A 21,053-nucleotide genomic window follows, 5' to 3' on the forward strand; every position below is an offset into this window, starting at 1 on the left:
CGCTGATGATGCGATCTTCAATGGAGAGGTTAACAAGTTTGACCCCAAAGGCCTCATGGTCAAAGACAGACAGACAGGCAGACAGACACACAAACATACAGGACGCCAGCAGAGAGGATGTGTAGAAACTTTAGCTGTGGTTAAACAGCGTACAGGAACATGTAGCACAAAAATGTTAAGCTATCTGAGCTGTTTTGTTTCTTTAGAAGTACTTTGTAAGAGAAAACGAAAGTCAGAAAAACCACTGAACATCCTACTTAAAGAAAATAATAACTTGGGCACTAATAAAATATACCATAAATTGATATGTCTGGTTTTATTTCCTCTGTCTTTATTTATTTACAAATTAATTAATGATTTAGGCAGTTTTGATCCTGATGCCTTGAAATAATGGATCTGTGGTCTCATCTCTTGTAGAGCACCTTCAATAATAGAAGTGGTGATATCTGATGGATGGAACAATGACTGTGCACACAAACACAGTCACCTCAAGCTGCAAAAAGCAGATCACTGTGCAAAATGCTTGATAATGAGAGATGTGGCAAATATTAAGTGTGTAGCAGTCAATACGTTTGACTTGATTGATGCACTACTGCCCGGTCACTATAATTATTATTTGTGTGGTGGATCAGACACAACAGCAGATCAGCATATGTACAAGAAGAGGATGGAAGCAAAGATTTAACCTTGTTTATAGAATTCATTGTATACAATGAATTATTTAACCTGCAAATATTATTGGACATGAGCGGGTGAGGAAAATGAACAGGTAAAATGGATTTCTGTCATAACATCTGTTCATTTAACCATTTTTTACTTCTTTGAGTTCATTTCCAGTTTGTTTGTTTTTTTAAATAACATTGTAGCAGGCTGAAGCTGGGCAATTAATCAAATCTCAATTTCAGGCAGGATTTTGGCCTTCAGTGAGTCTAAAAACAACATTAAAGAAATAAAACTATGACTTATTTGCAGTAACTTTCCTTATGAAGCTCTCACTTTGTCCTGTGTTATAAATTCAGCATTTCCTTTTCTTTTACAGCGTTTCTAAAAGCTCCAAATCTCTTACTGTTTATTTCAAATCAAGCCAAGATGACTAAAAGACTGTTTTTGGTCCAACTAGAGGAAATAAAAGTCATAAACGGTTTCAGTCTGTAATTTTTTTGGGATGGACTGTTAAGAACTGAATCGCTCTTTGTCTCTGGACGTTCAAGGTGTGAGACCAAAGTTGTCTGTTTGCCCCCCAATTTTCTCTCTGTGGCAACAGTGCAGGCCCCTCGAGCCGGCCAAGTCGCTTGCCACATGGGCCTCCTGTTTCCTCTGTCTGCCACGGTAAAGTCCTCAGGCTGGTAGAAAATATCAAGCAGAATCACAAGGTCACACTTATGATGAAGAACAGCTGCTAGTCAAGACCTAAGTTAACTCCAGTTAAGTCCTAAGTTGGACCAAATACACTGAAATATTCAGCTACTATTCACAGGCAACAAAATACTTCAGTTTAATATCAGAGGCTGCTAAGAAAAAGAGCAAATAATCACAGCGACAAGCATGAAGTCACAGAATGTAAAGTATTTCTCTATAAAAAAAACTTCACAGCTTGACTGTCTTCTTAATCCAGTGATAAATTCACTAATTGTTTCGGCTTTTGTCTCTTTATCTGATACTGGTTCATTTATCAGGAAATTATTAAACAATGTACATGACAGGCTGGAAGAAAAAACTACACAACAATGATAGATGACTGAAATAAATGTGTTTGTTTTTTACTGTAGTGCATTTGTTTGGACAGGCGGATATGAAACAGCCAAGGCCTCCAACCCTGCCTCGGGCTTCGCTCCAACATGGAGACCTAGTATCTCTGATCTTGACAAGTTTGGTGTTCCTAGTTATTATCTTCCTTGCGGGTGTTAGTATGATTCCACATCCAGGACCAGGGGCTGCCCAACTACACTGGGATCACATGCTCACAGAGCCCCTCCACCATGATTCATGAAGTAGCTCCTCAACATCAAACTGAGCCATTTGAGATGGTCTCGGCATCTGATCAGGGATTCCCCTGGTCACCTGTGAGGTGTTTTGGACACGTCAAACTGTGAGCAGACCTCAGAGCAGACTCGGGACACACTGGAGAAATTTTGTCTTTCAGCTGGATCGGGGAGGCCTCTCTATCCCCTCAGAAGAGCTGGTTTAGATGGCTGAAATTCCAGGCATCTCTTCCTTAATTGCTACCCTATGCAACCTGAATAAACAGAAAATGGATGGATGGATGGATCTACCCTCTGTAAAACCCTGAAACCTCTTTTTGCTCCGGGATCCCAACAGCAATGCATGAAGCAGCTCCGCCAGTGTTGAAAAAGGCAGCGCAGTCAGTAGAAGCCAGCCCACACTTCATTTGCAACAGTCACACTGATGGAGCGTCACTACTGTTGTATTCTGCCTAAACAGGTTAGGTCCAGACTAAACTGGCAGTCAGTGATTTAAAATCACAAACAATACACTGAGAAGTTAAGGCTGGCGTGCAAGGGAATAATCATCATCATCATCATCCATGCACATGGATCTACTGCCCTCTACTGGGAAAGAATATTTGAAACAACCGCAGAAGCAAAAACATTTCAGCTCCCTGCACGATTTAAAGCCGCTTGTGCAGTGCTCTCGTTACACAAAGATCACAGGAAATAAAATATACTCAGCACAAAGTGAGCAAAGGAAAGTCGTTAGGCTGTGGGACAGTGACATTTGATTTTTACGTGCAGCCATCACCTTAGAAATTAACAGCACCGACTGGAAATTCAACAATAAAATAATTAACATGAATTCAAATGTTTATTTTACATCTTTATCTGCAACAATGATGGATGTTACTGCTGTATTTGTGTCTCCTGTACACATTTATAATCACGTTTTTAGCATCATCTGATAACGCCGCTGATTGGAGCAGCAGCACTTTCGCGATCCTTTAAGCGCAGAAGAGTCACATGACCCGTCTAATCCAATCCTTTATGACAGATTCAAAATATTTTTGGTTCAAAATGTCTTGATATAATTCATAAGACACATATTTGACATATTACACTGTAGGTCAACAAGTAACAACAGTTTAAACCGATAATTACTTTCCGACACGAAATGTTTATGAGAGAAAGTTGATGCCCATCATCTCCAAATTGGTTTTAAGTTTTCTCGAGTTAAGGCTAATAAAGACTGGCTATGTTTAGCACACCCATCGGGTCACTTAAAATCATGCTTAATATTCAATATAAATCAAACACAAACAGGTTTCAGCGCAGCAGAAATAACCTGCTGATAATAAAAATGGTGAACACACAAATAGTGACTGACTCCAACTGCTGTAAACACCAGCAAACACTCAAAGATGTTTCACCTGTGCGTTTCACTGTCCTCTCTTCATCCCGCTGAACAGGTGGTTGAAATCTTTAGAGAGCAGGTCTTCGACTTCTTCCATCATTTTTATTTTGTTTCACTTGAGAGATGAAAGTTTTCCGAATATCTGTTGTTGGTCTGTTAGCTTGTCAGCAGGCTAGCAGGCCACGCCCACCAGCACCTGGCTCTCCATTTTTATTTCTCTTTTGCTCAGCGGGCTCCTCCAAAATTCATCCTCTCAGTTCAGTCATGAAACTCCCTCCGTGCAGCTTAAAGGTCAAAGTTCAAAGAACTTGTGGAACCGGTTCCCAGTTTGAGTTCAGGAGACAGACACCTTCTCTAGTTTTGATATTGCCATGAACCTTTTCCTTTCCTAAAACTTCAGGTTCAGACCTTTATCTCCCCTCTATTGCATGTCATTAAATGTCATCTCTCTCCCTTGGCTTGTGCTTTGGCCTTTTTCTCCTCTCTTTTGCCTGAGCCTGAGTCTTTCTGTTTAAAAGGGGTTCTTCTTTCCCACCTTCGCCAAGTGTTCCCACAGGAGGTCGTTCGATTGTTGGGGTCTTTCTCTCTAACATTTTAGGGCCTTTACCTAAAAACACCCTGAGGTAACAGTTGTGTTGTTGTTATACAAATGAAACCTGTATAGGACTATATATACATGAGTATTATTTATATACAGTCTGACTGGTTTACATGAAAGCTATATAAGATATTCAGATTTTACCATCTACATGTTGAACTTTTTTATTTTATTGTTTCGTGATCACATTATAAATTCTGTAACTTTCATGAGCTTAAGAAGACAAATAACTAATGATGAAGAAGTCTCAAAAACCCTCAAAAACTCATCAACAATGACACTCTTGGCTTTAAAGGGTTGAAGTGGAAAAGTAAACCAGCTTTCGTGCTACAGCGTTGCACAACCATTTTTACCCACTAGATGGCAGCATCACCACATGGATCCACAGTATGGTTAGTCTGTATAAAGGCTGTAAAAGCCTTTTTATTCATTCAAACAGAAGCAGGAAGCCTTGAACACACACACACACACACACACACACACAAAAATGTAAAACACTTAATTTAAAGTGTTTTCTAATTATTAAATGCAGAAGAAAAATACTGCATCCATTATTGCTACTCCTGCTGAAAGGTGTATCCATCATATTAATTACATAATTGGTCAAAGCGGGGCTATTTTGAACATTTTCTTAATATATTTGCTTTAATCAGAGCCCCTGCATATTTTATAAGTCTGTGTTTTTATGTAATTTCTTAGCTCTTTCCAATCTGCAGGTTGTTCTTCCAGAGTCACCTTGTCTGACTGTTATTTAAACAGGATGCCACATTTTTGTGCTTCCTTTCTGTTGCATGAAATGTGGTTAGAGGTGCACTTAAGAGCTTTCAGAAAAGCCTCAGTGTGAGAAACTCCTTATTTTATTGCTGTTATTTAACCTCCTGTTTAAAGTTTTGAATCATTGCAGCCTGGAGATAAGGATAAGGAGAGTTATTTTGTTAGAGAATTCACTCAGGAATCTCTGATCTTCAGATAATCGACTTATCTGTTTGACCTTTGACTGAATTTGAGCATTTCAGCTTTGAGTTAAAAGAGTTCAAATCACAAACAAAAACCTATTTTATTGTTTTTCCTTCACGACAACACAAATGGATATCTGCTGTTTAATATAGGCCTGAAAACTGGCCTGAAACATCATGTAATCCATCTGCGGTGTGTGTTGTGTTTTCCCAGTGTGTTGTCTGCTGCTTCCTGCAGGTCTCTAAGAGAGAGATTACAGAGTCTGGGTGAGTCAGACCGACAGATGTGTCATCAGGTGAACCAGTCTGACTTCGGCAGCAGCCACAGCTGAGCTTACCGTCCCTCTCTGACCGTCTGTGCCCTCGTTCTGCAGCCCCCGTTATTGTCTCCTCTCACTCTCGCCCTCCTTTATCCTCTCCATCCATCTCTCTCCTGCCGCTGTTCCCTTCTGTCTGTGTCCTCCTTTTTACGCCTTTCACCCACTCCCTTTCTGTGAAGTCCCTGCCCTCATTTCCCTCATGTCTGCATCCCTTTACTTGCTCTCATTTTGATTTGTTTTGTTTTGATGCGGCTGGCTTTGTTTTTGTCCCTTAAAGAGCTCAGGGTGGGATCCTTTCCAACCTGAAGTGCCCCTGCCCCTGCTGGTGCTGGTGCTGCTGCTGCACAAACTGACTGAACTCAAATGGCCTGAAAGAATGCCAGTTGGGTCTGTAGCACGCAGACAAGCCATTACGTTATAAAGTATTCAACGCAAATGAATGACAAAAAGCACCAGCGAGCCATAATTATACCAAGAAACACTTAGATGAAACAACTCAGGGAGCTCTGCTGCTACAAAAAAGGAAAAGAAATCAGGAAGGCTTCATTTCACAGCCTTCCTGTAAGTCTTTTAAAGAAATTAAATAAATAAAATAAGATCAGTGGGTGTGTGACAGACAGACGAGATGGATCCACTGTGTGTTTTGATGTGAGCAGAACAAAATACAGCTTGTGGGCTTCTTTGTAACTGAAGCCTTGCTGCAGAAAAAAAAAAGAAAAAGAGAGAGAGCGAGAGAGAAAACTGACAGGAAACGATTTGTTGACTGCACCCGCCTTCCTCTCCTGCTGCAAAATGTGGGACATGACAGTACAAATCACAATTGCATAATGGATCTAGGTCAAACAACAAAAAATGACAGACCTCTGGAAAAGCAGCTCAAAACAAGGGAACTTTGGGAACAGTTCAAAGATTTTTAGGCAAAAGCTAAGATGCAGCTACGAGCCTTTCATCCACCTTTAATCTGAGGGTTCAACAAAGTAAAACGCCATAAATGGGGATTAGGATGACACCACAAGTCTGTGCTTGTGATTCCTGCTGCTGTAAAGTGATGTTGTGCACGTGTGCTTGTGTGTGTATGTCTGTTTGTGTAGGGATACAAAAGAGGGAGCGGGTGGGGAGGAGTCACCAGTGGACAACAACAGCTCTTTTCATTGCTGTCAGTAGATCCGGGTCAGCTGTGCAGGAGATGCTGAGAGTCCTGCAGCTGTTGGAGGGAAGAACAGCAGAGCAAATGAGGATGGAGAAGGAATAGCAGTGTGTGTGTGTGTGTAAGTGTGTGCGTGCTAATCATGTTGTGGGTACAAAAATCAGTTTTACACAGTCACATTGTGGGAACCTGCCTCCTTTTTTGGGGGACCAAAAAAGTTCACATAATCATAACCAGAGTATGAAGACCTGGTCTGAGGTGAGAGTGAACCTCCGGGAAATTAAACAAAGATATAGACAATGTTTGTGTGTGTGCGTGTGTGTGTGAGAGAGAGACAGAGACAGAGAGAGTGCATGTGTGTCTGTTGAATGAGGAGATCTCCCCTATACAGCTCGAGCAGCCAATCAGCTGGCTCACTCTGACATAAAACCTAAACAGAGGCGAAAACAAAGATGGCTTTATGCCAGAAGACGACAGCTTCTGCTTACTCAAACTATTCCCTCCGTCTGTTATTTGGGTTTTAAGCATGTGATATGACACCATTTGAATAATCCACACACACATAACCTCGAATATGAAAAACTGTGCAGAGCATCTTCCCCTCTCATACACTCTGAATTCTGGCATGGAGCTACATCAGAGAGCCACGCTGTATGAAATTTGTTGAAATATGTGTGAATCTTGGTGCGTGTAGTTGCTTTTTCCTCCATTTCTGTATTTTTCTTCTTCTTTTTTTTTCATTTCCCATCAGCGCTCTCCTTTTGTGGTGTCACAGAGTCTTGCTGCTGTTGTGACAATAGTGGTGAGTCATGCTCTCAAACAATGTGCCAAATTTGTCCATGATTAAATTCAGATTTATTATGCACGGGGACTCAACTCGACACTTTGATCTTCAATCTTTATCCTCTGTATCTGGGCAGAAGGCTTCACTAAGACAGACGGTAATCAGGAAAGGCTTTTCAGAGACAACAATAAGGAAAACTCATATTTTAAACTGTATTGAATTTTCCAGGAAACTAGTCCTGTAAGAGCTAATGTCTTTAGAACAGCGTATACTCAGGGAGGCCACGAGACTGTTGGGTAAAAGGTTTAATTCACAGAAAATGATCACAATGTTGGTTTAAATATTCAAAATGCCATTGCGTGTTGAAAAATGATGCTTAACTTTACATGTACATGTTCACATGTTTCCAGTCTTTAAGCTGAGCTAACTAGTTTTGATATGAGAGTGGGCTCAGTAATCAGAGTGAGCTCCCAGGAATATCAAATTAAGCTTCTTCCCAAAATGTTGCACTATTCCTTTAATACGTGTATGTAGTTGATTTAGTTTGGTTCTTATAAAGCATTTGTTCTTTATTTGATGGGCCGAGTGGGTCAGGATTTTGTTTTTAAATCTTGTTTTCAAACACAAAATCCTTCATGCGTCAGTGAACATTTGCTGTACCCATGAAGAGATGCTGCGAGTGCACAGTCGGGGAGTTTTATCTTATTAAGCCTTCACTCTTCTGGAGGATGAGTCAGTAATAAATACAGTGGAGGGCTGTTTTTGTGACAGCTTGTTAGAGAAGCTGCCAAACAAGCTTTTAGACACATTCTGCAAGGTTCAAAAGTGATTCATGATCAATCAGGTGAGTGGTTTCAACCAAAAGAACTTTTGAGAGGTCCTTTGTTGTGGTTATCCCTTTCACCATTATTCAGTTCTTTTATATTCATTCTTTGGAAAAAGATCTAATTAACCTCTTAGAAATTTAACTACCATGTGTCTTATCTTCTAGTTGGGGCACCTAAACACTGGAACTTAAAACACTAGTGGAGGAAAAGCTGAGATCTGCTTTCATTAAATGAAGCGATGTGCTGTTGACCTGACTGTCTCTGGGGGATTTTTGTCCTTCAGAGATGCTGAGCTGGGGGATTTTACCACCGGAGGGAAGGAATGAAGAGTCTGTTTGACAGATTTGAAGACATCAAGGTGATCTAATTTTGCCGCTTTACTCTCCTCTCTGAGAAGCTGATGTAGCCGTCCTTGAAAAGATTGAACTCCTCATATGTTAAAACTCCCCATCTGTGCACTCATGACGTCCTTTTCCATTCACTGCGATTATGGACAGTGGATGATACAGGCCGTATTTGGTGTACAAACATATGATTTGATTTTATTCTCATCGCCAAGCAAACATTCACTGGCCTTATAACAAGATAAATTATTGAATGTATTAAAAGATTCAATATTTCAGTTCAATATTTGTTTGAACTTGGTGAGAGTTACAAACCTCTGTGTCAGGGCTAAATCTTTTTACCGTGCGCAGGATTGTAGCTATTCACAGCTTTAATTGGATGATAGAGTGGTCGGCAGCTAAATTTATCTGATGTGTTTATTTGTGGACCTAAGCAGAGAGCATTTTACACTCTGATTAACTTTCTTCATGGAAGCAGGTTAGTCAGAATATAAAAGGAACCTGATGTTACTCTGCTTGTTCATCTGCAGTTTTTATCCTGTGTTTTCTTGTTCAGTGAGATAAGACTAGTCTGCTGTGGGTTTGAACACGTGAATTAAAGTCAGCTTCAGTGTCTGAGGTGGATTTGTGAAGGACAGTTACATTATTAACAACAAATGAAAGCCCTCCGTTCTGCATCTGAGATGTCGAATGTCTTTCCCCTTTTTTCTTATGAAGCTCTCAGATTTTTGCTCTCAGGTCCCAAACTCTTTTAGCACTTTGCCCAGGCGGAGCCACCTGACAGCTGTGTGGTAGCCTATGTCACCATGCTCCTCTAAAACTTCAAACTGTGATTCAGCGATCTTTTCCTGATGAAGTTAACTATTTTAGTTACAACAAGAGCAACATGGTTAATTTTTGGCACTGACTCACACAGCACCTGCCTGTGAAAATACGAAATATGAAAATACCACTTTTGGGTTCATTCCACTTAATAGCAACATTTCTTCCTGACAGATTTGAACAGCCATCTTTTGTAACACCTGCCAGTTTGCCCATTTCAGCCAAAGCGTTTCCAAGCATGCACTTACTTCTGTGAACGAATCACTCCTTGATGTAGGGCCTTTCATTGAGCACATTGCTGCCAGCTCCTGCTTCGTTTCAAACTTTCATTATCCCGTGCGCAAAGATAAGTAAGTGGGATGTGCCGTAGTAAAGCCAAAGAAGTCAGAATTGTCCATTTTGTTTTCCAGTTGAAGCTCCAGATTTCCTCCATTGTCACTGATCTGTTTTATTACGCTTCACCATGGAAGGTGAAGAGTAATAAAATCAAAGTCCACCAAAGGCTATTTGATAAACTCCCCCATTAGAAAATGGTTTACTGTATTTTGTGTGATTGTGAAAATCACAAAGCTGGTAGAGGTAAAGCGCACTTTCTTCTTTTTCATATGAGCTGACATCTTCCGGGAATTGCAATCTCACATCCTTTTCATAAACATCAGGTCCAAGACATTTACAGTGAAGCTTACACACACATGTTATATAAATCTTTAAAAAATATCAGTCAAACAAAAGCAACAACTGAATTGTGATTTCCCACAACTGCCAAAAAACAGTTTTCTGATAGGGAGTTTATCAAAGAGTGTTTGTTGGTTTGATGTATACCCATTTATGTTTGAATCCTAATTTCACACACAGGTCAGTGTGGGGGACACACAGACGTGGCTCGCAAGAAATAGAATTTAATCTAAGGGGACAAAAAACCTAAACCACACCAGGAAAAGAATCACCTCTCTGCAAATATGCGGTCACATTCTAACAGTAACATCTACCAGTGTTTCTAAACTTCAAAGACTTCACCTCTGTCTTGTCTTCACTCATCAACTACTTGTTTATCTTCTGCCTGCTTCCCGTCCTCTGCACCCTCCTTATCTCTTTGGCCTATTATTACTTGTTTAAAACTCTGGTTTCCTGCAATCCTTCATCTCTGAGGAATCCTTGAGATACAGTCTAAATTTATCCTGTTTTCCCAGAAAGTCCTGAGCTCTCCATTGATGCCAAAGTGCCAGGGAAAGCCTCTGAGTCCCTGGCATGGAAAATTAAAGAGTGAGGTAAACAAATGCGTGGAAGCACTTTGCAACAGGAAATCTTTTTAAAGACAAAATTAAACACATTTTCAGGTTGCAGGTATATTTTGTTGTATTCAGTGGTCAATGCATTATGAATGCTAAGTTTTTATAGAACTGTTATTTTATTTAAAGATACAAAGTTATAAAAGGAAGCAGTAAAACAAGTTAATAAGGCATTAGTTCTGCAGTTGTAACTATTAGGAAGTTGGTAATAAGACTCAATGGGATTTTACAAAATCTAAAAACAATACTTATTCAAGATTTCTAAAGCTTTAGTAAATTATATCTTTGTTCTAGTTTAATACTCGCAAGCACTAAAAAAAAAACCATTTGGTTTCACTGCACGTGGCTTCATGACAAAGATAGACAAAAACTGTACAAGTTATTCTGCACGTGACTTCGTTTCCTCACACATAGATCCAAACAGTAGAAGAACAGAAGATATTTTATCATCCTTCCTTCCAAACAATATATCTGATCCTCTTATGAGCAACAGCTCAGGCTGACAAATGACCCGCAATACAGGATGGACACATGAAGACGGTTGCATAATACCAGCAGACCTGCCTCCACGTGAGGGAGGCTTACTCACTGTAACCCACAGTAAACCCTCGCAGGTATAGGTTACTCACTGTCATTTCATCATCATCGTCTGATATTTCATTTTCTCTGTGATTTGATTTGTGTCCAAAGGGTTATTCATCTGAGGAATGTCACGAAAAAGATTATCATGACCAGCAGGAATCGCACTGCAGCAGAAACAAGGCAGAAAAATACAATAAAAATAGTAAACAGGAGCAAAGGCTTCAGGGATGTGCTTCGTGTGCAGTTTCATATATCTGTGAGGAGGACATTTAATCTAACGATTTTGCCTTAATGTTCCTATAAATCAACACCAACCGATAATTTTAGGCCCCCTCTTCCTCCTGTACTTGACACTTTTCTCCAGGCTTCTGGGAGACTATTATACAACTTCATTCAAGTCATTACACCTTTATTGGCCCGAATGCATTCTGCACCATTTGCGGTTTATGTAGCTGAGAGCGTTTATTAGACAATCCCATCATTCAGCAGGTGAAGTGCTGCTTTGCGCAGAGTTGGCAACAACATTTGTGCAAATGTTGCTTTACAAACAAATAATACTACAGCTGCTCCTGCACTGCCACATAGACCAATAAAGTAGCACTTGCCTTACTGTGCTGCTGTTTCTCTGCAATTTAGCTTCATCACAAATTTCAGATATCTTGAACACACAAATTCAACCTGAGAAAGAAGGTTTAAGCTTGTGTCAAAGCGCAGCATCACTGATAAAAATCAGGACATATAATTAAAGCCTCCAGATGAGCTACTTAATGTGTTGAATATGTTATCTCAAAAAGTTTTAAATATTTTTAGTTTACAGCGGCCTAAATGTTAATACCCATAATTTTTTAATTAAGTATTTTATCCGTATAGTTTAAAAAAATATTATTTATTGTACTTATTTAATTTCTGCATCATTTCGTAAATTGCACAGTAGGTTATTTTATGTTTCTTGAATTGTTATATTTTAACGTCACTTGTATTTATTTTAATAATTATAACTTATATGACTTATACTATAGCCTGTTTTCTGATATAAACATGTATTTTTTGCGCAGATACTATAAAAAAACACATATTTAAGCAATCGGATGCATTGTGCTGCTGATGAATCTTGATTATGTGTGTGTGTGTGTGTGTGTGTGTGTGTGTGTGTGTGTGTGTGTGTGTGTGCGCGCGCGCGCGCGGCCGTCGAGCGCTGTTAGGAGGAGTCTGTGTCGGAGGGGGGCGGTGTGTGCCGAGCCGCTCCGTGAGCTCACTGGCTGCTCTGTCTCTAATGTGTGAGAGTCCTCTTAGAGGTCTGGCCACCGCGACCGACGTTTGGTCATTAGGTGACTGAAGCTCGCAGTGTGCGGACACTCCAGCACCGCCTTCAGTCCGACCCCGGGACCGGGAGAAGTCAGACAGAGGAGACTTTACGCACAGCTCTGCTGAGGAGATGGAATGCATTGAAAGGACTCCGACTCTGTGAAAGTTTGGGTTTTTCTCGTGGAAAAGCAAATTACAGACAATTAATCGGAATGCAGTCACGCTTCACATTCGCCTTCTTTTGAGGTGCAGCAGAGGATGACACCTGCACCACACTTGGCATCTTTGAATAGTAGGTCAAAGCTTCTGCGAGAGTGACTTTCTGTCTTTCATTCTGCACTCAGATCACAGTCCCGCTCGCTCTGGTCCTTGGTTATTTTCTGCAGCTGCAGAATCAGTGCATGTGTTGCGCTCCTATAGCCTATGTCTTCATCTTTGCACCGTCGCGGACTGCGGCAGGAACGCACAAGCGGGCAATCATCTCGTACCTGGACTGCGCGTAAACGCAGGTGAGCTGCTCTGAGGACAGTCATGTACATTTCTGGTTCTGCTGTCACATTTTTCATCTCTTTGAACCAAAGAGAAGGTTTAAAGCAAGGAATAGCCAGATGTAGCTCTGTAAACAGCCTGAAGTGCATTCTGTGCTCACTGTGCTATATATTCACCATGTTGGTTCAAGCATTTGCTGATTAAGAGAGGAATCCCTTTAATAGTTTAAAATCCAGGAATCTGGAGGGAGATTAAATTAGACTGGTGGTTAACCCCTTATAGACCAGTTTATCCTGTGAGCTTTTTGCCCTTAAGGGTTGAAACAAATGGTGTTAATCCACATTGACTAAATATGTTAAACGTTAAATAAGCGTTGCACCAGCAGTTTCAATTAGCTCCCCAGAGATGTTTAGTCTCAGTGAATTTTTATCCCAAAATGGTTTAATTACTGCAAAAATTCATGATGTTTACCCAACATTTCCAGGATGTTGGAGGCGCTTTTGGGATCTCCTCTGAAATTCAATGCACAGTTGAGTCCTTTTTTGGCTGCACAAGATGAGTTTAAAGAGGTTACAGTCAGCCACCGGGTCATTTGGCAGTAGATGATGTGTTTGTGGGATTAGTTGGCTTTGTTTACGTTCGTTCTACTTTGCATTAGATTAAACTCTTTCCTTTTTTTGTCTCTGTCATTCAGCACTCTCTGACATGCCTGCACTACTCACCTCTTCATGAGATCACACCTCCTGGATATTTAGAATAAAAGAAAAGGAAAAACTTCCTCCTCATCACCAGTGAGGCAGTATAATCTGTGAAGCACTGACTGACTCACCATGGGCACCGTACTATCATTATCACCCAGCTCTCGCAAATCAGGCTACTATGACAACCGTCCCGGCTCTCTCAGCCACTACCCGAGCCTCAGCAGCCGCTCCCTCAACAGCCAAAAAGACCGCGGGCTAAAGAGGGGCCAGTCCATCTTCCTCCCAGCACTCACATGGAAGAGACTTGTGGCCTCTACAAAGAAGAAGGGCAACTCGAAGAAAGGCTCTGGTGGCCCGGTGGCCCTCGGGGATCCTCTGAATAACAACAACAACATTAACATCTACCAGAAGGATCCCGTGCTGCACCTCAACCATGAGAATGTGAAGAAGTCGCTGTCATGTGCCAACCTGTCTAGCTACGAGGGCCCAGCCGGTCTGGGTCTGGGGCTCGGCTACGGACTGGGGATGGGTCAGGGACATGGATATGGCTACACCAAATCCCAGCAGCTTTCCTCTGTGAAAAAAGTCCCCCAGGGCACGGTGACCTCGTCTCCGAAGCGCGTCATCGTCCAGGCCTCCACCAGCGAGCTCCTCCGCTGTTTGGGGGAGTTCCTGTGCTGTCGCTGCTACCGCCTGAAGCACCTGTCTCCGGCCGATCCGGTGCTCTGGCTGCGGGCTGTGGACCGCTCGCTGCTGCTGCAGGGCTGGCAGGACCAGGCCTTCGTTACTCCGGCCAACGTGGTCTTCGTCTACATGCTGTGCCGAGACGTAGTGGATGGTGATCTAGTGGCGTCGGAGCACGAGCTGCAGGCCATCCTGCTCACCTGCCTCTACCTGTCCTACTCCTACATGGGCAATGAGATCTCATACCCTCTTAAGCCCTTCCTGGTAGAGGCGGGCAAGGAGGCCTTCTGGGACCGCTGCCTCGCCATCATCGACGCCACAAGCTCCAAGATGCTGCGCATCAATGCAGACCCGCACTTTTTCACACAAGTATTTGCTGAACTCAAGAGCGAAGGAGGCTGTGGCCCTCAGGATTATAGCCGGGTGCTTGATCGGTGAGCACCCATCCTCGCTGACCACATGCCTTTGTGTACACTCATGCACTCGTACACACACACACACACACACACACACATAATTGTCATGCAGATTGCTCCACCCCTTTTTCTTCTATGAAGGCCTATCTTAAAAGAATTACACAGAAGTATTGAATCATTGCATTTGTGCTTGTTGCCATTGTCCCATCTGTCCACAGATAACTGGTTGAGTGGGGCTTACAGCTGTTTGTGAGTTTACTTTAACCATTTGGTCCACCTGCTCCCTTCCGTGTCTGGTCCCAGTCGTCCCAGCTACTCCTCTGTATCTGCACAGCCTCACCTTAACATTATCAATCTGTATGCACAAGGCAAGGAGATGCCATCACCTTACGCAAAGCACGTTTTTTTTCCCAATAGTGACAGAAGAGAAAATAGGGCTCAGACAACATAGTCCACATGAAAATTTCATGGATAATACAAAGCAACATCTTGACATCCTCCGCCGTCTCAAGTGCCCGCGGTTCAGACTGATGGGAACAGCTGAGACGTCCATGTTTGCTCAGTAAAACAAAACGAACAGGCAGTGTGTTTTTGTGGAGCCTTTTGAGGGAACACTTGCTGTTTGTTTTTCCCTTCACTCACTCAAACCTGCCAGCGGCTCTTCCGTGTGTTAAAGTCTCATTTAACCCTGAGGAGGAAGCCGAACATGCGTTTACCGTGGGCATGTTTGGTGCGAGCGCATGCATGGCTGTGCGCGCAGGCATCGTGCGCTGGACGGCAGCCAAGGTCATCAGCTGTTTACCCCATCCTTTGTTCCCTGCATCTTGTTGACAGGGCACCAACAGCCGTGGTATTAATGAGATTAGCCGATTACTGCTGCCCCTCCCCTACGTCAACCTCTCCCCCTTCTTGTCCGGTCGGCAGCCCTGCAGACCTTCAGTGGCTAATCCAGCCCAGGCAGGACTGGGCAGGACTATAGACACACACACATTAAAATACTTTGCTGTGTGTGCTTTATTCTCCGTGCTGCGTGAATGTGTGGCACACGTGTGCAGCTTGGGGTCCGAGGTGGAGGCAGCAAATCTTTCCAGAGGCCATCCAGGCAGAAATGACAGACGAAAGGCGTTTGTTATTGCTGCTTCTGAATTTGTCCCACTTTCTCATCCCTCACCTGCGCATCCTCATCTGCCATCAACAGGCTCTCAGGAACTGGGAGTTCATTTCTCTCATGTTCCTCCCTCCGCTCGACTATTCCCTTGAATGAAGCCATTGGCATTTGTGCTTCAGTGGCTTTAATCCCTGGTCCTCGTGTGTTTTACTGTGCATGTCAGTGATGGGTCACAGATGAGCTCCAAGTTCATTGTTTTTAGATTTTAAGGGCTTATCAACTGCATTTGAACCACTGTAGTCATAAGAAGATTTGGTTCTACAGTAATTTATATTTGGTGGCTTTTTATTTTTTTTCTGGGAGCTCTCTCTTCTTTCACATGCATGCAGGGGAAGCCAGAGGAAGGGAGAGCAGCTGCAAGACCCAGCTGAGAACAGAGCAGGCATCAGCGGCAGCAGACGTGATATTTATTAAGTCAGACACAGCATGGAAGGACGAGCTGGGGTGGAAGTGGGTTGCAAAGTGACTTGCCCTATATGAGATAGAAAGTTGGCTCTGTAGAAGGGTAACGGCTGAGCAATCAGCTGATCTGGGCTTGCGTTAAAATCAGCCAATCTGCCAAGATTGCGGCTGAGCTTGACTTCATGGCCGCCGTGAACTAGAGCTACGTCTTGTAATGCTGACAGCACAATAAAAGCTCGATTAAAGCCCAAATGTTCAAATTTTCAGAAAAACGCTAGACGTATGGATTCTTTTAGATTTTTTAATCAAGGTTGATAAACTCACATATTTAAAGGGTTTGGGGGAGAAAAATGAAGAGGCTTCCCAACTTATTTTGGGCTTATGCTCCTTTAAAAATTATATGTGTGTCTGTGACTCATCGCTGATGCGTATGTCTAATTGTAAAACGTGTTTTTAAAAGAAAAATGTAAGTCATTTACATAAAGAAGGTAAATGTTTGTGGAAAAAAAGATATCTTTTTGTTCTCCTCCTCTTTTAATCACTTCAAGATCCTTCAGAGTCTTTCCTGTGACCCTTATTTTGGGTTCTTGAGGGGGTTTATGATGAATTTGAACCAAGAAGCTGTTTAAAACATAAAAATTTCTTATTGTGTGAAGTGGAAATGCCTTAATCTTATTGTAGCAGGGCATCTGGAGGTTTTGGTGCTCCACCTCCCTTCTCCACGTGGCAATCACTTTGGTGTGATGCTTCGCTATATTCTCGGCCACAAGGTCGTACGATACACGAGCATCTTCTAATCCTGCAGCCCAATCAAACAGATAGAGGGAACCCAGGATGAAAACATGGAGAAATAAGCAAACAATTCCCCTCGAGTGAAGCCTTCAAGCCCAGCTCTGACAAAGTGAAGGCTGCCCCACCGCCTACTCCAGCTCATCCAAGCTTACTGGAGTTGAGCCTCCCTGCTCTCCTGAGGGGTCTCGCATGAGCTCACGCCAGCCTGAGAGGAGCGACTGTGGTGAGTCACGCTCGGAGAGTCGAGTAGTGAAACATCGCTTTCTCTACAGCGTTGACCAGCAGCCATTTTGGACTTGTAGGTCAGCGCAGCTCTCTCTGCGGCCTGGTTTCGTCTCTAACAAGGACACTTGTGTCTTAACTCACCCCCTCCTGCCTCTCCCCTCCCTACACACACTCAGCTGTTGTTCCCTGCCTGTTTCATTAGATTTGACACCCCGCACCCGCCAGCCATTGTCAGGACGAGGAAGGGCAGAATGGGCCAGTTTGTTGGCACCGGCTTGGTTTGTGTTTGCGTGTGCATGCAGGTCAAAGTTAAGGGCAACATCTGCTTCCACCATGCAGCTCGTGCAGACCTGGGTGATAATTAAATCATCTCATTGACATCAGCAAGAAATGAGGAGTAGAGGAGCACATCGCGACCCTTTTCTTTTAATGAAAAAGGCCTTTTTCTTACACGTGGCCTATTCTTCACTCTCTGTAGCAGCACAGACACAGCACAGAACCACGATTATATCAGCCTGATCGTTAGAATTTGACCCTAAACAAAAAGGCAACACCTCCCCCGCCCCTTTTTTCAGCACATCTGTCCAATCAGTCGGCAGCTGGACTGTATAGCTGTTCCTTAACTAACTCGCTTTTTAGCTGGAACTGTAATTCTGTTTTATCCAATCAAAACCCCCCGATATGCGTCCCGAGCGGATTCTTGCTTCTGACTGACGGCGGACACACGATGCCTGTGATTTAACCGTGATAAAACAGTGCAGTTTGGACCTCGCTCTGTAGATGGGACCTCCGTCTGGGACTTTGGCAACTGAGAGTTGCAGAATATTTCAGGTGGCTCTTTGCAGGAGGCTTTGGCTGTTTGTGAACAATGTTACAAAAGACTTAAAAGATAAGTCTGGTATTGTTCTTTATTTTTCTTACTGTCAACAAGCATCAGACTGGGTTTTTACGCTTTCAGACTTGTCTGCAAGCTGGTTCTGACTGAAGACGGGACGTGAATGTATACTTTTATTTTATGAAAAAGGGGTGGGCACTTTAGTTTATAGGAAACATCAATGACACAGGAGGAAATTAGTTGGGGAATTTACAGCTGCAGGGTTCGAGTTAGAAAAACTACAGTGCCTATGTTCATTAAATTAAGCAGCATGTGTTTGTGTTTAAGCTGCTGCGTATCAATAATTATTTGATCTGTTGACACTAAGAAATCTGGAAAGTACATCACTGCTTATCCTTTAAGCTGCCACAGCTCTGTGAGCTGTGTTATTTCAGTGCTGCTGTAGGTTGGTGTGTCATTTCAATGGCACGCCTTAGACTGATGATGTAAATACGAGGATGTGTAACAAAAAGAGCTGTTAAGAATGAAAAAATGAACAAAAACAAATAGTGTTGCTGTGTAGTAGCATGCATGCCAGCCAGGTAGTTTAGATATTTTTCTTTCTTTTTTTTTTACTTCTGCTTTTGTTGGATATGTGTGATGTTTTAAATGAATTTCTATGGTAATTTAAAACTGGATCTCATTGGTTACAGGAAACACGATGTCGTCAGTATTAAAGTCTCTCATGGCTGCAGGTGTAACGATCAACATTATGGTCTGCTCATGTTCAGAAACACTAGAGACATTTAACGAAACAGAAAAGCTCGTTTTTCGAAAGTCCTGAAAGATCAAAGCGTGTCACGTGACTCACTCTCACACCAGGCTTCATTTGTCACTTCGCTAAGTTAGATGTGGTCATCTGGAGTCTTTTTTAAAACCCGAGCTCGCCCCTGTCTTGTTGCTAAATTCGTAAAGAACTGATCGAGTTAGAGGCTTTTCTCATCGATGCACCAGCTGGTGACACAAAGGCGTCCATTGTGCGTGCAGCAGTCGTCGCAGGCGGCTCCGGCTCGGCCTGCGTCCTCTCTGATGCAAAACAACACGTTAAAATTTCACCACAACTTCACTTTATTTCTGCGTCTTTTCCTGTGCCAGGAGTGGACAGATGTTAGTCCAGAGATAAATATGTAACTGTCCAGTCCATTTCCTCCTCCACCGCTGCTGCTGCTCCTGAGTTTCCATGGTTACTTTCCTCAGACATCTTTTATAACTGTCGCACCGAGATGAAGCAGCACCTCGAGCGACTTTTGTAAAGCCACTCAAGTGTGCGTCTCTCTAAAAGTGAAAATACTGTTGATGGGGAAAACTTGAAGAAAAACAAATGTGACTGTTTCATTTTTTTTTCTTTTTTTTGTTGTTTATTTCCTTTTTCATGATGATGACGATGATGATGTTTACTATATTGATTATTTAATAAAGTATTGAGCTGAAATCCAAACCTGCTGCTTCCCATTTTCCACTTAAATAAACTGCCTTTGTCCTCCACACAGCACATGATGATATATTCTCTGCATTCAATCCAGCTAACTTAAGGCTGGCTGTAAATTCATGTGGGACATAAGAAAAAAACTTAATGCACAGACACACAATGGCGCTGCGCTGCAGATGGCCTTTTGGCTTCCTGTCAGTGAGGGCTGGGCTCCATCTGAGCATTTCTCTGCACTCAGTTGCCACCCTTTCCTCTGTTACCACAGGTGGAATTGCTGTGATGTGAAGCTGCCTCTGCTCTCCTCCGAGTGCGATGAGAAGATTTTTATACGACATGAAAGAACAAAGTTGGTGCTGCAGAGCTGAGACGGCTTTGTTCTGCAAGCGTACATGAGTTTAAAATGAGAAACGCAGAGAGGAAAGCAGGTTTTGTGTTGCTGATTTAGTAGCTGTGGTCAGCAGAGCGTCTGCCTCGGGCTGCCTTCACACACACACACACACACACGCACGTATGCACACACACACATGCACGTATGCACGCACACACACACACACACACACACACACACACACACACACACACACACACACCGATATCTCTACATCTTAGCTGCTTCTCTTCCCACAACTTTGCATTTTTCTAAAAATTTTCTTAAAATTTTGATTCAGAAACTACAACATTTATTTCTTGTTACGTTTACATTACTTTAAAAGAAAAGGACACCTTCGAATTGGTGCACTGTTACTAGCTAATAATAATAGTTACATAAATGAACCGCATACATGAACTTTATATGTAGAATATTCTCCAATAGCTCCAACATATTCGAACTGGCACAAAATCACAGCACTGAGGGAAAAAACAATCATAGGCATCGTCCGCTCAATGTTATTGTTAAAGGTAATATTGAATCAGATACCCTAGCAGAAGCCATTAAAGGCGTTTTAATGGCTGGCTCAGTAATAAATTGAGCTGAAGTTTTAGACTGTTTTGCTTTCTAACATTTAACTGAGCCATCGTTAGCCTGTTCTAGGCCTCAGTCACACAGGCTAAGAGTTTAGTTGCCAAACCTTTGGCAGTCGCAGGTCAATAGGGAAAAATGCACGTTCCCTCAATAGCTGGTGAGCGGATTGTTGTTTCTTGGTGATGGTTGCTGCACCAAAAACCCCTGTGTGATTGTTTTGGTTGCTCGAAGAATGCTTCCATCGCCTGGAGTTTGCAGCGAAGACTACCAAGTGATAGTGAAACTTAAAACAGTGCGATTAAGATCAGAAACGGTAAGACTCGTGTTGTTCTCTGAGGCTCGCTGGACATGGGAGCTCAGTCTTTAACGTATTCTACAGATGTGTGGTGAAGGATTCCTCTGCTTCTGCATCACTGTGTGGCATGGCAGAAGATAAGTCTTTGCTGACGATTGGTCCAACACCACCACCATCAACTCCAGCAGATGCAGGAAAAGTGTCTTCTGCATCTTGAAAGACCTTACTCACCCAGCACACACACTGTTTGTTTCACTTCCCTCAGGCAGGAGGC

General features: G+C 42.6%; 1 protein-coding gene and 1 long non-coding RNA gene across 3 annotated transcripts in view; one reads left to right on the forward strand and one right to left on the reverse strand.

Moving 5' to 3' along the window:
* Window positions 1–3,693, reverse strand: part of LOC309698689 — a 101,767-nt gene extending 98,074 nt beyond the window's left edge. For both annotated transcript variants that reach the window (XR_014274146.1, XR_014274147.1), the window contains exon 1: window positions 3,383–3,693. This is a non-coding gene — a long non-coding RNA (uncharacterized lncRNA). The remainder of the gene's footprint in view (window positions 1–3,382) is intronic.
* Window positions 3,694–11,319: 7,626 nt separating this feature from the next.
* LOC309698457 (cyclin-dependent kinase 5 activator 1) lies at window positions 11,320–19,529 on the forward strand. Its single transcript, XM_082520904.1, has 3 exons — window positions 11,320–12,586; window positions 12,685–12,849; window positions 13,524–19,529. The coding sequence occupies exon 3, from the start codon at window positions 13,660–13,662 to the stop codon at window positions 14,650–14,652; it is 993 nt and encodes a 330-aa protein (XP_082377030.1). The 5' UTR covers window positions 11,320–12,586; window positions 12,685–12,849; window positions 13,524–13,659; the 3' UTR covers window positions 14,653–19,529.
* The last annotated feature ends 1,524 nt before the right edge of the window (window positions 19,530–21,053 follow it).

This window comes from Aulonocara stuartgranti (genome assembly GCF_965226115.1).
Source record: "Aulonocara stuartgranti genome assembly, chromosome: 22".
Classification (NCBI taxonomy): domain Eukaryota; kingdom Metazoa; phylum Chordata; class Actinopteri; order Cichliformes; family Cichlidae; genus Aulonocara; species Aulonocara stuartgranti.